Source organism: Abrus precatorius, unplaced genomic scaffold, assembly GCF_003935025.1.
Source record: "Abrus precatorius isolate BTA unplaced genomic scaffold, Abrus_2018 Scaffold2, whole genome shotgun sequence".
Lineage (NCBI taxonomy): Eukaryota > Viridiplantae > Streptophyta > Magnoliopsida > Fabales > Fabaceae > Abrus > Abrus precatorius.
The window spans coordinates 24,685,324-24,698,600 of NW_020874362.1; the positions used below are offsets into that span (position 1 = coordinate 24,685,324).

A 13,277-nucleotide genomic window follows, 5' to 3' on the forward strand; every position below is an offset into this window, starting at 1 on the left:
AACACAACAAAACTTGACTTCGCCTCGTCAACAAATGAGTGAAGATTACTCATGAAGTTAAATTGAGCCCCAAGTAATTTGTGTGTAATTGAGATCTAATTGAGATCCTTAATATGAGAAAATTGATTAATGTGGGACAGAGGGCTTTACCATAATCTAAAGGGAAGTAGGTCAAATATCTGGAAATCAATAATCAATAATTCTAATATCGGTAAGCATAAATACAATTAATATGTTGACAATGAGGGAAAGAATACCCAAAACTAATGAGGGTATACTTTTCCCCCACTGAAATTTAGGTCTTTTTTGCAGCTACGGTAATAGCATCCTCTACAGCTTGAGCAAAAGTTGCAATTTTGTATGTGAAAAACCCCACTAGCATTGGAATTAATTCCAAGTGCATAGATCCAAATTCTGGAACGAGAATCCTGCAACAAAACAGCCCTGTTAGGCAGTAAAAACACAGGGTTTAAACCAGTAGTTTAGATCAACTAAGATAGGTTCTTGAACAAATACAAATGTCCTAGGGTACATTCACCTCAACCTTGAAAGAGAAGAAAGAAGTGCAATTAGATCTAGTAGTCATTGGCATAGATTGGATCCAATCAACATCACCCAGACATTAATGTATTTGGATATCTCATCTAACATTAATATATACACCTCAATCAAAATGTTTGGGAAAGCTTATTTCCCATGAAATAATCACTTTTTTCTTTTCAAAAGTTCTCTAAAAAATTTGACAAAAAAATAAATAAAAATTCTCCAAAATAAGAAGAAATAGATACGAGAAGCACAAAAACAGAAGCAAGAAAAAACCTATACTTGACATCCCTAAAGAAAAGATCAAGATAATTACAATATGATACGAAATGGGGATATAGGAAATTCTTAGATATGATATGGTTTAGATCCTCTAACATAAATTTAAATATATACTTACATGTACATACACACTCACTCACTCTCACACTTTATATAAATGCACAATATTCATAAAGAAATATTGATCATTTCTTATTAATACGTAACTAAAAAAACTCTGATCATAATAAGAAAATCATACATACAAATCGTTCCCAAACACAGTTAATAAAGTATCGGAGCTGTATCCCTAACACAGTTAAAATTTTTTAGAAAAACAGATAAAATTAGAGAATATTCCTTGCATACATATCTAGGAGTATCATACACGTCACTCATCAGATACAGATACAACACTGATACTTTGCCATTTTTGGAATATCTGAGCTTCATAATTGACAAATAATAATCATTCCAATTGCATATCAAAAGAGAACTTACGCATTCCAACGGTTATAAATCATCACTAAAGCAACAGGAACAAGTAATCTTGGCTGCCCAATTGCTCCCCTGAAAGTAATAATCAATGAGCTGCTGTTTTGTCTATAACAAAAAACAAGGTGAAAAAAAATGAAACAAAATAGATCATGGCCGAATCTTTCTACCTTTCTTTAACCGCCTTATTGTAATGGTTAATGGAAAAAATAATTTTGGAATCTTATGAAAAATAAGAAACATCAAATTGGACTAATCAAATAATCATGGTGTTAGCTCATGCTTATCTATTAAAGAAAATAAATTCTGAATAGTAAATCTAGCATCTATAGATTACTTGACGAGGCCCTTTGCACCATCAGTTTTTAGCGAGTCCACACTACTTCCCAGCATACGAATGTACATCAAAGAACCAAGCAAGCCAGCACCAAAGCTGGATACATGAAAGAAAAGTATACATTAAAAAAAAGAAAAAGAAAAACACAAGTAAAACTTAAAACTTTCTTCTGAAGGACACTAATGTTATGGGATATGGGGGGAGGGGTGGTTTGCAAAGACATATTATGTTTCAGAGGCAAATGGACAATGATGAGTTAACTTTTAGTAAGGAACGAGAATGGAGAGGACTTATTAATTCAATTTCTTTCCTTGGGAGTAAAACCCATTTCTTTATGCATTGGGATGAAGTAAGGGAAAGAATAATTGTTTCTAAAAAATAAATTATTTTCATTCCTTTCCCATCTCTTTAAATTCTAATAAAACACAATAGAGATGTATTCCCATTTCATTCCTCATTTAGTTTTCAAATGAAAAAATCTTACCATCCTTTCTTTCCCTCCATATTGTTTCTATCCTTTAAAAAACCTTTATTTATCTATCCAACTTAAATTCCCCAAACACATTAATAAAGACTAGTTGAAAAGTATGGACATTTTGTAATTCAAAAGGAGAAATGTTTTAATAAAATTATGGATGAATGTTTAAACCAATTAGTTTAAATAGTCTAGAATAATGTCATATCCAATGTGTCAAGAAGTTTTCAGTTTATATCTCTGTTTGAGTATGTTTACTTGATGGTAGTTGTGTGTGCTAAGCTGATTTTTGGCTCACAATTGAACCATATTTAATAGCATAGGTGAAAGATGGGAATGAATGAGGAATATCTCCAATTCAGAATAACTAAGTAAATACGTGCATGAAAAATTTAAGTACCTAGCTGCAATCTCAGGAGAATAAGAAACATAAGCTGAAACCAGACCAATGCCACCTATACCCAATGTAAGGAATTGTAACTTCCTCTTTAACTGAAAACCAAAAACTAAGTTTAGGAACATAATTAACATTTGACATTTGATCAATGCCAAAATAGAAGAGGATAATATTCATATGATCTCTAACAAAGAAATAATAACAAGAAATGTTGTTCAGTACCTTAGCATACTGCTCCTCAGATTGAGCAGCTAAAACTTTGGGATCTTCACGAGACCGCCTTATTTCTTGGAACATCACATCCTATAGCTAGTCTAAATCAGATCTTTAAATAGTAAAAATCAGCTTCTAAATCTTAATAAAGATACATAAGCTGTCAAGTCTCTGTTTGGGGTTCAACAGTATTCCATTGATTGCGCTCTAGGTCTTACAGCAGTAAATATTAAGTTCTCCTAGGTTACAAAAGCAGGAAATATTTCAAGTTAAAAGTTAAATACTAGACCTTAATGGTAAGGAGTTAATGTGATACAGTAAAACATTACTTACACTGCCTCCAGTAGCAGCCTTGGCAGCTCTATCCCATTTTTCTTGTTCACGGCGTGTTGGTACCAATTTCCATTTTACCCTATTGCTTGCAGTTTCAGTCACCTGATTATCATTCCAGTTGGCGTAAAGAGAAATGAATCATGTGGAAAGGATATACGTTTTTTTTTTTAATATAAGTAAATAGAGAAAGAATATTACAATACTGGAGATATATCATAAATCATCAAATCCATGACATATAGTGATCAGGGAAAAATCAGGAGACGAGACAAATCTCTTACATCAGTTTTTGCCTCAATTTGCTGGTGTACATTATTATTTGCAGGAGCTGAGAGTTCTTTGCTCAAATCAACTTCCAAACTACAGTTCATAATTCAAATAACTTTATAGATAAAGAAAGAACAAATGTCAAGTGAATATTGCAATTAAATTTGAAGATTTTAATATAAACATGGTAGAAGAAGACCTGTCCAGGCTCATGACTCTATTTAAACTTAGAAATCCCGAAGGCTCTTCCTGTTGACAGGAACTTTATTTATGTCAGAACCAACTGACAGAAACAGGTAAATTTAATTAATCTAGAATGATTTGCCAAAAATTTCTTAAGTCACCACAACAACAACCACAGCCTTTTTTTCATTAGGTGGGGGCATAAATCCAATGATGCCACTATATGATATTGGAAACCAAGTCCATTAATTTCTTGACACAGCGGAGAATGAAAAGTAGAGCATCTTAGAAACCTAATATTGTGTTGTATCATTCTGATTCCTATGCAAAAATTGGAGTGAAGTAGTCACAAGAAAGAAACCAATGCTTAACAAAATAATTTTTCTCCAAACTCTTCTACCACACCCAGAATTGTGTATAATATAAATTATTAAGCATTTGATGGACATTTTTATTGTGAGTAAATTTTCCCACTCAACAATATAATGAAGCTCCACATAATAATGATCATATGAATTAAAACCACCTTAGATAATTTCATTTCCATTTATACAAAATACTGAATCACGCAATGTTACAGTTTCCTTTCCTCACACCTAGTCTCATTATGTAAAACCACGCAAATAAGGACACTCAACAAATGATTGTGTAAACTTTAGAAAAACTTGGTTAAGTTCCTTGCATTGCTTTGCTCACACGGTCCCAATATGTTACTCAAAAGGGTTGGATATCCAAGTAAGATGAGGCACCAACAATGGTTGACCACATCGATATCCCTTACAAAATTACAATGGATACCGATAATTATCTAGTTATCATAGACTAAATAAATTCAGATAACATTATTGTTTGTTACAAATAGGAGTAAAACATTGGAGAATACATAGACAATGCACAAGAAGAAATCAAGTTGATCTTCTGTGGAAAACATAGGGCCTGTTAGGCCAAGGAACAGTCCAAGTGTCTATCTAACAGTGTTGATTAGGATTGGGATTGAGTACACAAATGAAGATCATTTTACAAACACAAAATTCAATACTTAGAAATTCACACAAGTACCACCATATTGATTTTATTAAAACACAACAATCAAGTAAAACCCACAAACACAACGCAATCACCACAATTACAATACCAATCCAAAATTCCAACATAAAAAAAGACACGAACACAACATCAGAAGTTAAAGAGAAGCAACCAAATGGCCACTGAATCAAAGTTGAGACCTTTGGAGGAGAGGGTTGAAGGGGTGGTTGAGGTTCCTGAATCAACTTTTTGAAGCGACCCACAAAGTCTTTGTTCCACATAAAGTCATCAGAGGCCAAAGGGTCTTCATCCTGGCCCCCCCAATACTTTCGGAGCTTGGTGGTGGTGGGTGGGCCACCGTAATCCCCAGGCGCCACCCCAGTGGACCATTTCATAGGCTTCTTCTTGGGAAGGATAATTTTGGTTTGCTTTGGGTCTGGCAAAGGTGCAGAACCTGAAGACTCTGGTGACATTGGTGTGGCTGCACAACTCACACAAATGTTGTTCACAATTGCCATTTTTTGTTCTGTGCTAGGTTTGTTTGCATAGCAGTGAAGGCACAGAATAAGTGATAGAAGAGATAGTAGTAATGGTGTTGTGTGTCTATTAAGCTTCCACATAAATTGTCAATCACTGTTTGCAAAATATCTCATTTCGGAAAAAGTATAATACTTAATATGTATGATATTTTTTTAATTTTTAAATAAAAATTAAATAAATTAAATTACTAATTTCAGAATATTTTTTTTAATTTTTCAGTTTAATCTAAATCTGACATAGGTCACGTGTATCGAATCATTTATCACTTAAATTAACATCCGTTAGTATTAATTTTAAAATATTAATTAGTGATCAGAATTTATTTTGCATTTTTATTTTAAACCAAAATAATAATTATAAGTAAAAAATTTAATTTGATAAGGGGTTGTGTGTGTGTGTAAACCATAAAATTACATTCGAAAAAAAAATCCAAATGAACAAATGCTATGCATTGTTAATCGGTGCAGAATGTTGTGAACTTGTGATAATAATATTTCGTTGAAAACATTGGATATTGTTTTTCCCGGGGCTATCATTTTTCGCCTTTTATTTTTAACTAGAAGCGAAAGCATAAGCAACCATCACCACGGTAACATATAACGTGACCATGATCGAAATAATATTTTTGATTAAAATATAGATTTAATCTTTATAATTAACATTCATTTATGAATTAGTTTTTATTAAAAAAAATGTGTTTTACTTGCTTTATTACATAATCAGACATAAGCTGAAACATTTTAAATATTTATTGTGATAACTAGAAATTAATAAAATATTAGACAATTAAGTTTGAGAAAATAATTTAGGCATGGAGGGATTTAATTATTAGTTTTCAAAGTAAACACTTTGTATTTATTGAATACAATCTTTTTAATTGGTCGTGTCATTGAAGTAATCTAAAACTATCGAAGTAGTAGTGTACATGTTTTAGCCCAATTGTTTTAGACAGAATTGTATATTACCATAATACCCTTTTGAAAGACCCATCAAGAAAAAGAGGGTTACCAAATGACGAATGGTAATTTTGACACAAACCATTGGATAATCATGTCCATGCCAACAACTATACAAAAACAAACATCACTAACTCACTTGTTTTGTTTAATTTTTCAAGAAACCGCTACCCACTCCCCCAGCCCCTGGTTTTTCCATCTCTACCTGTAATTCAGAAACCCAATAAAAGAAAAATAGCCAAGAAAACATAAAAAAGAAAGACAATTGTAGTGGAAGCATTGGATTAAAAGGATTGCTATAGGGAATTGTGAACACAATTACACATCGGAACAAGGAGCAAACATTACAAAGCTAGTGATAACAGAACATGATGATGATGAATTAGAGGGCAATCTGAATGACATGACTAAATGAAACCCCCAAGAAAACGAAAATGATCAGGAATTGGACAAGACCCATTCGCCCTGAAGCCACTCGTGATGAAGCCTGATCTTAGAAGAAGGGTACGCAATCTCTTCATTGGTGGTAGCGAAGTAAACGTAATAGTGGGATGACCCTCTTTTGCCGGTGATCTGACCCACCCACCAGCCATCGTTGTCGAAGGCATCCACGCACTGGTAGAGAGAGAAGTGGGAAACTTGGACACGTGGCGGTGAAGGACGAAGCTCTTTCGGGAAAAGGGTTTCTGTTAAGGGTTGAGACTCATCGTCTTGAAGAAGGGTATCGTAGCGTACGACATAAAGACCGTTGTCTAGGTGGGACACGACCGTCGCCTCGTAATAGGAACCTATAAAACCCTCTTCTTTGCTGCATACTTCAACTTTGTCTCCTCTTCCAAAATCCACCCTTTTCCGCGGTGGACGCATGGCTGAGAAAAGAACCTTTCTTCCGAGGTGAGAGAGAGAGACAGAGAGAGAGAGATGATGCACTTCCTTTGGGACTACGTGGCCTGTGTCTCTGTGTGATTGGTTTATCTTATATAGAACGGTGTGTTTGGTTTTTTTAATCTGATTTTGTAAATTTTCACATGTCAATATAGTGCAATATTTATGATATATACAATTTATAGTTTATCCAACAAATGATAGAATTTGTTCTAGTGATTTCGAGTTTCAACAACGTAGGTGTGTTAAATTTTTGGAATGAGGACTTTCATATATAAATTAAAGTGGTTTCTTCTGCTTTAAATAAGATTATTTTTAGTGAAAGTTTAGACCAAATATCTCAAGTTTGAGTTCCAATAATTGAATTAAATATTTGAAAGGAGCTCAAATATGATAACTTTTAGCGAACAAGATTTAGGTTGACAAGTTGTTGTTTGGAGATTCTGTGGGTTGTCCTGTGTAACTAAATAATATAGTAAGGTAGGTTTGTTTTTGACGGTCAAATAAGGGATGATTAATGGGTTATTAAAGAATGAGTGTGATTTTGATACGATAAATTTTCCAATTAGTTAAAATTTATTTGAAATATATATTTTAAAATATTTAGTATAAGTTCCTTCAGTATTATTAATTGGGATTTAATTTTTAAATGTGTGTATATAAAAAGTTTTGTTAGAAGAAATAAAATTTATTCTCTTAATTTTTATGTCTAAAGCAAGCTAATATCTAACTATTGGTTGAGATAAACATTTTTAACAGACTAATTGTCTACAGTAATAGAATCAAGAATAAAATATCTTCCATAAAATATGATTCTATTCAAGATAAAACATTCACATTGTGATAAAGTTCGTTATTTTAATGATTTTTTTTTCTATATACAAAGTTTGATCATAAGACCTTATTCAAAGAAAATCACGTACCATTGAAAGGTTGATAAATAATTTCAATTAACTGTATATGACATCTCAGAGATTTTTCAGTCGTCAACAGAAAAATAAACTAACAGATAGACGCCAGACCATGCACAATAACAAGAATAAGAGTTCTATGTAACAATTTTTTTAGGCAAAAAATAATTTTAAAAATGTAAAACTAGGCCATTATTTTTTTAAAAAACTAAACGTGTACTAGTTCTTAATGTGTAACTTAAGTTGCTGTAAGAAATATAATATTTTTGGTTTAATTAGTTGTTGATGTTTGTGTTGAAAATATAAACTAATAATCTTACAAATGTAGACATGAAATTTACCCATAGAGAGAGGAGAGGAATTTGGCTGTTCTGATGTGAAAATATAAAATAAAAAATACAAAATATTTTCGGTAAATTTAAAATTAAATATATTTAAAGTCTCTCACTTCATTACATATTTTAATTTTAAAAGAGCAAAAGGCAGAGAATAGATATGGACCAAATTTGAAGAAACTCAGGACCAGTTAAGATAAGGAGGGACCATGATACCGTTCTATTCATGTGAAGATGTTGTCACCCAACTCACAACCAATTCATAAACATTTATGGTTAATTTGAATTAAAATATCTCTTAAATTTAACTAACTTTATTACCAGTGGATGTGCCAAAGATTTCAAAGAAGAAAAGCAGAGTAGTATCAAGATATTCAAGTTTCTTTGTTGAGTGTCTTTTTTCTTTTTTTGGTGGGGCTTGGGGAGGAAAGGGAAGAGAAGGGACTATACTACTCTGTTCAATGAAACACTCTTTCTCCTGTACTTTATCTAAGATATGTGAATAGATATAAATATTTTATTATCTTTCCACTTTCATCTTTTCCATTCTATCCTAAGATTTTAACATAATTATAGCAATCTTAATGTGCATTTTCAGATTCACAAGGTATACTCAAATAAAAAAAAGATCACAAGATACGAAACTGGGGATAACATAACTTTTACAATGTTCCCAAGTTCTCTAGGCTTCTAGCCCTTCCTATGAACAAGCATTTTATGTTGTAGGTATCTTTTTGCCTTCAAAAGGCATTTTCTCTAGTAACACAACAGTGGGTTGTTTGGTTTATCTTTCGATCAGATTCCATAAAAAGCTGAAGACAGTGCCTTCAGAGAGAACAGAACACTGAAAGGGATCAAAGTATTTCAACTAGGTGTAAATAACAAAAGGAAGGCCAAATGATTACTTATAGAAACTTCAAAAATAGAGACCACTGAAAAGGGCCAAAAAGAGAGTAGCCATATACCTTTCAAATCTATGTAACAACATTATAATATTTATGGATGGTGAATAAATCTTAAAGCATGGCAAGACTAGCCATACACAACAGAGTCTTCTTACATATAGGCATGGGGAACAGTAGTTAAAGTGCCCAATTTACTGGTGAAGTAGCATCAATTAGCATTTTGGTCAAGTTGAAGTTTCAACGAAACACAGTTTTTTGTTTGGAAATCAATGTGCAGGTTTCTCAAGGAACATATAAGCAGCATTAATATAGTTTTAGTAGTATTTGTTACAAAGAGGTTACGTACTTTGCTTGATGTGTTAGTCTATCTGATGGTGGTTTATCAGCCATGTGCTGCCTATTCTTCCCAAATTGGCATATGCCATGGCTCCATTAGTTATGTTTCATATCAGTATTGATGTATGACGATGTTGAATTATGGTTTTATATATTAAAACATGATATCTTTTACGAATCTTAGGTGAATTTTTCTCATGACTGATACATAAACTTGGTCTATAAATTATTAATGAACTATTTTACTATGTTAATTAAAGCATACACGCCATGGGACAGGTAAATAATAAACAAAATCGATCTAATATAGATTATTGTATATATATTGCTCACATCAAGTGCAATTATTTTTTGGGGAGGGTTCTCCATTGTTTTAGGTTTTGTTTAGATATATTTGTTTTTCCTTTGTCTAAGGGAGACTATGGGGTACTTTTCAAATTCAAAAGGTCTAAAAATAATTTTTACTTGTAATTTGTGGTTGTCGTTGACCTATAATTTTTTTGTATATAATAAAATAACTTTATCTTACACATCTAAATAATGCAATAAGTATTTATCATGTTATTTTAATTCTTCGAGTTATGTTTTGTTTGGGTATTTAATAATGAATGTAATAAAAATTTAATATAATAGAATGCAATAATATAAAGTAAAATATCTATTATAAATTAACCAGAAAGAAATAGTTTTGGTCCTACTAAATAAGTAAAGAAAAAGTTTTAATGAACGATAAAAAATATACCAAAAGTTAATACTTATTCATCCCTTGAATAATTTATATATATAGGGTTTAGGGTTGTGACCTAGTCTAAGGAGATGATGAGTGATAGTGTCCAAACCACGTGGAATGGAAAGTTAAATATAGGACAATTGGAATTAAAATTTAATTATTATAAATCCCATCATATATTCCCAAAATTGAGAAAAAAATAAAAAACGAAAGATATAAATAGAGTAAGATATATGACCATTTCAATCTATTAATGTTTTAGTAATATAATGAAACTAAATAAAATCTTGCTCCATTCCACTTTATTCTACAAGTTTGAAAGCTTATTTTATTTTTGGGATTTAGTTTTAAAACTATGGCTTTAGGGAAATATGAGGCTGAGGTGAAAGTAATATGCATGATCTGCTCATGCTTGCGTGGCTATTGTTTGCACATATATCTTGTCTTGAGCTGTAAGTTTTGTTATAGATTTCACATCTTAATATGGTGTTTAAGCCTTAAATTTTTCTCCTTTATTGGACTAGTCTTTTAAGTTTAGCTCTCTTCACGTGCTTAAGTTATAGCGAATTAAACACGTTCATGATTTATGTATAAACAAGTTCGATCTTTCATTTTACTGGGGCTACATTTTTATGATTTGAAACTTCTAACTTAACAAGCACTCGGTGAATTCAAGATGATGAGAATCTTCAAATCAAATGAGCAAGTGCATTTTTACATGCTCACTCTTTTAAAGAAAATACTTTCCTTTATGAATAATATTTTAACAACTTCTTTAAATTTGATTTAATTAGTAAATTATAATTACAAAAATATTGAAAAAGTCTTATATTTAAACCTAATTCTATTTACTGTAAATCTAAATTTTTTTTGTTTCTTAAGATAATTGATCATTCTAAACAATTGATTTTCCACTTGTCTTATGCATACGCCTCTTCTCCAATTAACGTTAACCGTGACAAAATAAAAAATAAAGAAACCAAAAAGTTAAAAATTTCAACAGTTACCGGCAGTTAATTTTTCTTCCAAACCAAACAACCATCTCTACACTTTTCTGAGACATATTACATTACGTTTCCCAAACAACATTGTTGACGACAAATCAAATCCAACATGACTCGTAAACACCGCTCAACAACATCTGAATCTCCCTCATATTCTGTTCCCACTGTTCCAACGCATGGTCGTAGAATTTCAACACAAAAGGTACTGCTACAAGAAGAAAACTACAACGACTACGATGATGAAGACGCTTCTGATTCTCAGGGAGATGAATACGAACAATTTGAAGAACCAGAACAAGAAGACGAAGATGAAGATGATGACGCTTTAGGTTCTGAATCAGTGTCCAATGCACCACCCTACGACCCATCTTTCTCACAACCACCACAAAGTTACGTTCCCGAAACCCCTTCAATCTCCGCTTCTGATATTCCCAACCCAGCATCACAACCCACGATAAACGCTTCTTCATACGTGAAAATTGCTCCTTTACCCATCTTTCGCGGCACTAAAGGCGAATCCCCAGTCACCCACTTGAGCCGATTCAACAAAGTTTGTAGAGCAAACAACGCTTCCTCGATCGACATGATGATGAAGATCTTCCCCGTCACTCTCGAAGACGAAGCTGCACTCTGGTACGACCTTAACATCGAGCCCTATTACTCTTCTCTTTCGTGGGACGAGGTAAAGTTGTCGTTTTTACAAGCTTATTATATGTTTGAACCCGTTGACGGGTTGAGGTCAGAACTTATGGGGATTCATCAGGGTGAGGAAGAAAGCGTTAGGTCCTATTTTTTGAGATTGCAATGGGTTTTGAAGCGGTGGCAAGAACATGAGTTGAATGAGGATTTGATCAAAGGGGTGTTTGTTGATGGATTGAGAGAAGATTTTCATGATTGGGTTCTCATGCAGAAACCCAATTCGTTAAATGATGCATTGAGACTCGCTTTTGGTTTTGAGCAACTGAGGAGCATTAGAGGAAAGAAGGGAATGAGAGAGGAGTGTAGAGAGTGTAAGCAGAAAGAGCGGAGTGATGAAAAGGCTGCAATGGATTTTGGGAGGTCATTTTCTGTGGGAGAAAGCAGTGGCCAGGGGAAGGTTGAAGGAGATGAAGGGGAGAAGGGAGAGGGCGGTGAAAGTTTGAAGAAAAATCAGTGCCAATGCTCCAAACATCAATGTTGGAAGAAAAACCTTTTGAGGAACAGCAGCCTTGAATCTAGGATTTCTCATCATGATTGATATACTAGGAAATTGTGTTCTGCAGTCTTAAATAGAGCAAACGCTGATTAATTAGGGGGAACAAAAACTTGTATTGTTTAGACTAATTTTGGCATGGAATTGAATTACCATAATTTTAAGTATATTATTTTGTTGTATTTTATGTTGAAACTTGTTATAGATTTCTATAATTTATAATTTTTCTTCTTTACTTATCACATCAAAACTTTAACAAGGACCCTACGGTGTCTTTACGTGCGGGTGTTCAGACCATTTACCTTTGGTATATCCATTTCAAATTACTCCATGTCCTTAAAATAATAACAATAATATTTTAATTTAAATTTTGTGAATCACTAAATGAATAAAATTTTGGTACTCTAATAGACTAGTTGTACTTATTCCCTTACCATTAACCTTCCTTATTTAGCAACCTATTTCATAATTTTTTATTTTAAGAACATTTAAGTGAGAGGTCTGTGGATTATTTTTTTATATATAGTATTTTAAAAATATAAATACCAAAATATGATTTTTTTTTTAAATTATGAAAATATGTGATTTAAAAATCATCACTAACAATTTTTAGTGTAAGTAATGAAGAAATAACGAAAAAAGTTTTAAGTTTCAAGACTCGTTACTTGCCATTTTTAAAAAATATATTAAAAAATAAAAAAAAATAAAATTCACCATCAATAATTTTTAAAATAATAATAATTTTTTATAAAATTTTCAAAATTCACCACTGGCGACTTTTGGTTTGACCCAAAATGCCATATTCTAGTAATATGGTCCCAAATTCTATATTTAGATAAATTTTTTATAAAAAAAACTATATGAAAAAAATGACGAGATTTGTGGATTTTAAGACTTTTTATTTTATAATAGAAGAATTAATAACACGTTTTAATAAAAAAAAATGTGATTTA

At 32.2% G+C, this 13,277-nt stretch overlaps 2 protein-coding genes across 2 annotated transcripts; both read right to left on the reverse strand.

The window, feature by feature from the left end:
- LOC113857679 (protein CONSERVED ONLY IN THE GREEN LINEAGE 160, chloroplastic) lies at nucleotides 1-5,142 on the reverse strand. Its single transcript, XM_027489799.1, has 9 exons — nucleotides 4,731-5,142; nucleotides 3,521-3,570; nucleotides 3,336-3,414; nucleotides 3,055-3,156; nucleotides 2,731-2,811; nucleotides 2,512-2,603; nucleotides 1,637-1,732; nucleotides 1,306-1,374; nucleotides 1-428 (listed from the first exon to the last, which is right to left on the reverse strand). Exons 1-9 carry the CDS (start codon nucleotides 5,046-5,048, stop codon nucleotides 296-298), a joined length of 1,020 nt encoding a protein of 339 aa, XP_027345600.1. The 5' UTR covers nucleotides 5,049-5,142; the 3' UTR covers nucleotides 1-295.
- A 1,160-nt stretch (nucleotides 5,143-6,302) lies between these two features.
- On the reverse strand, nucleotides 6,303-6,972 carry LOC113859202 (DUF724 domain-containing protein 3). Its single transcript, XM_027492016.1, has one exon. It carries the CDS (start codon nucleotides 6,891-6,893, stop codon nucleotides 6,465-6,467), a length of 429 nt encoding a protein of 142 aa, XP_027347817.1. The 5' UTR covers nucleotides 6,894-6,972; the 3' UTR covers nucleotides 6,303-6,464.
- Nucleotides 6,973-13,277: the final 6,305 nt, after the last annotated feature.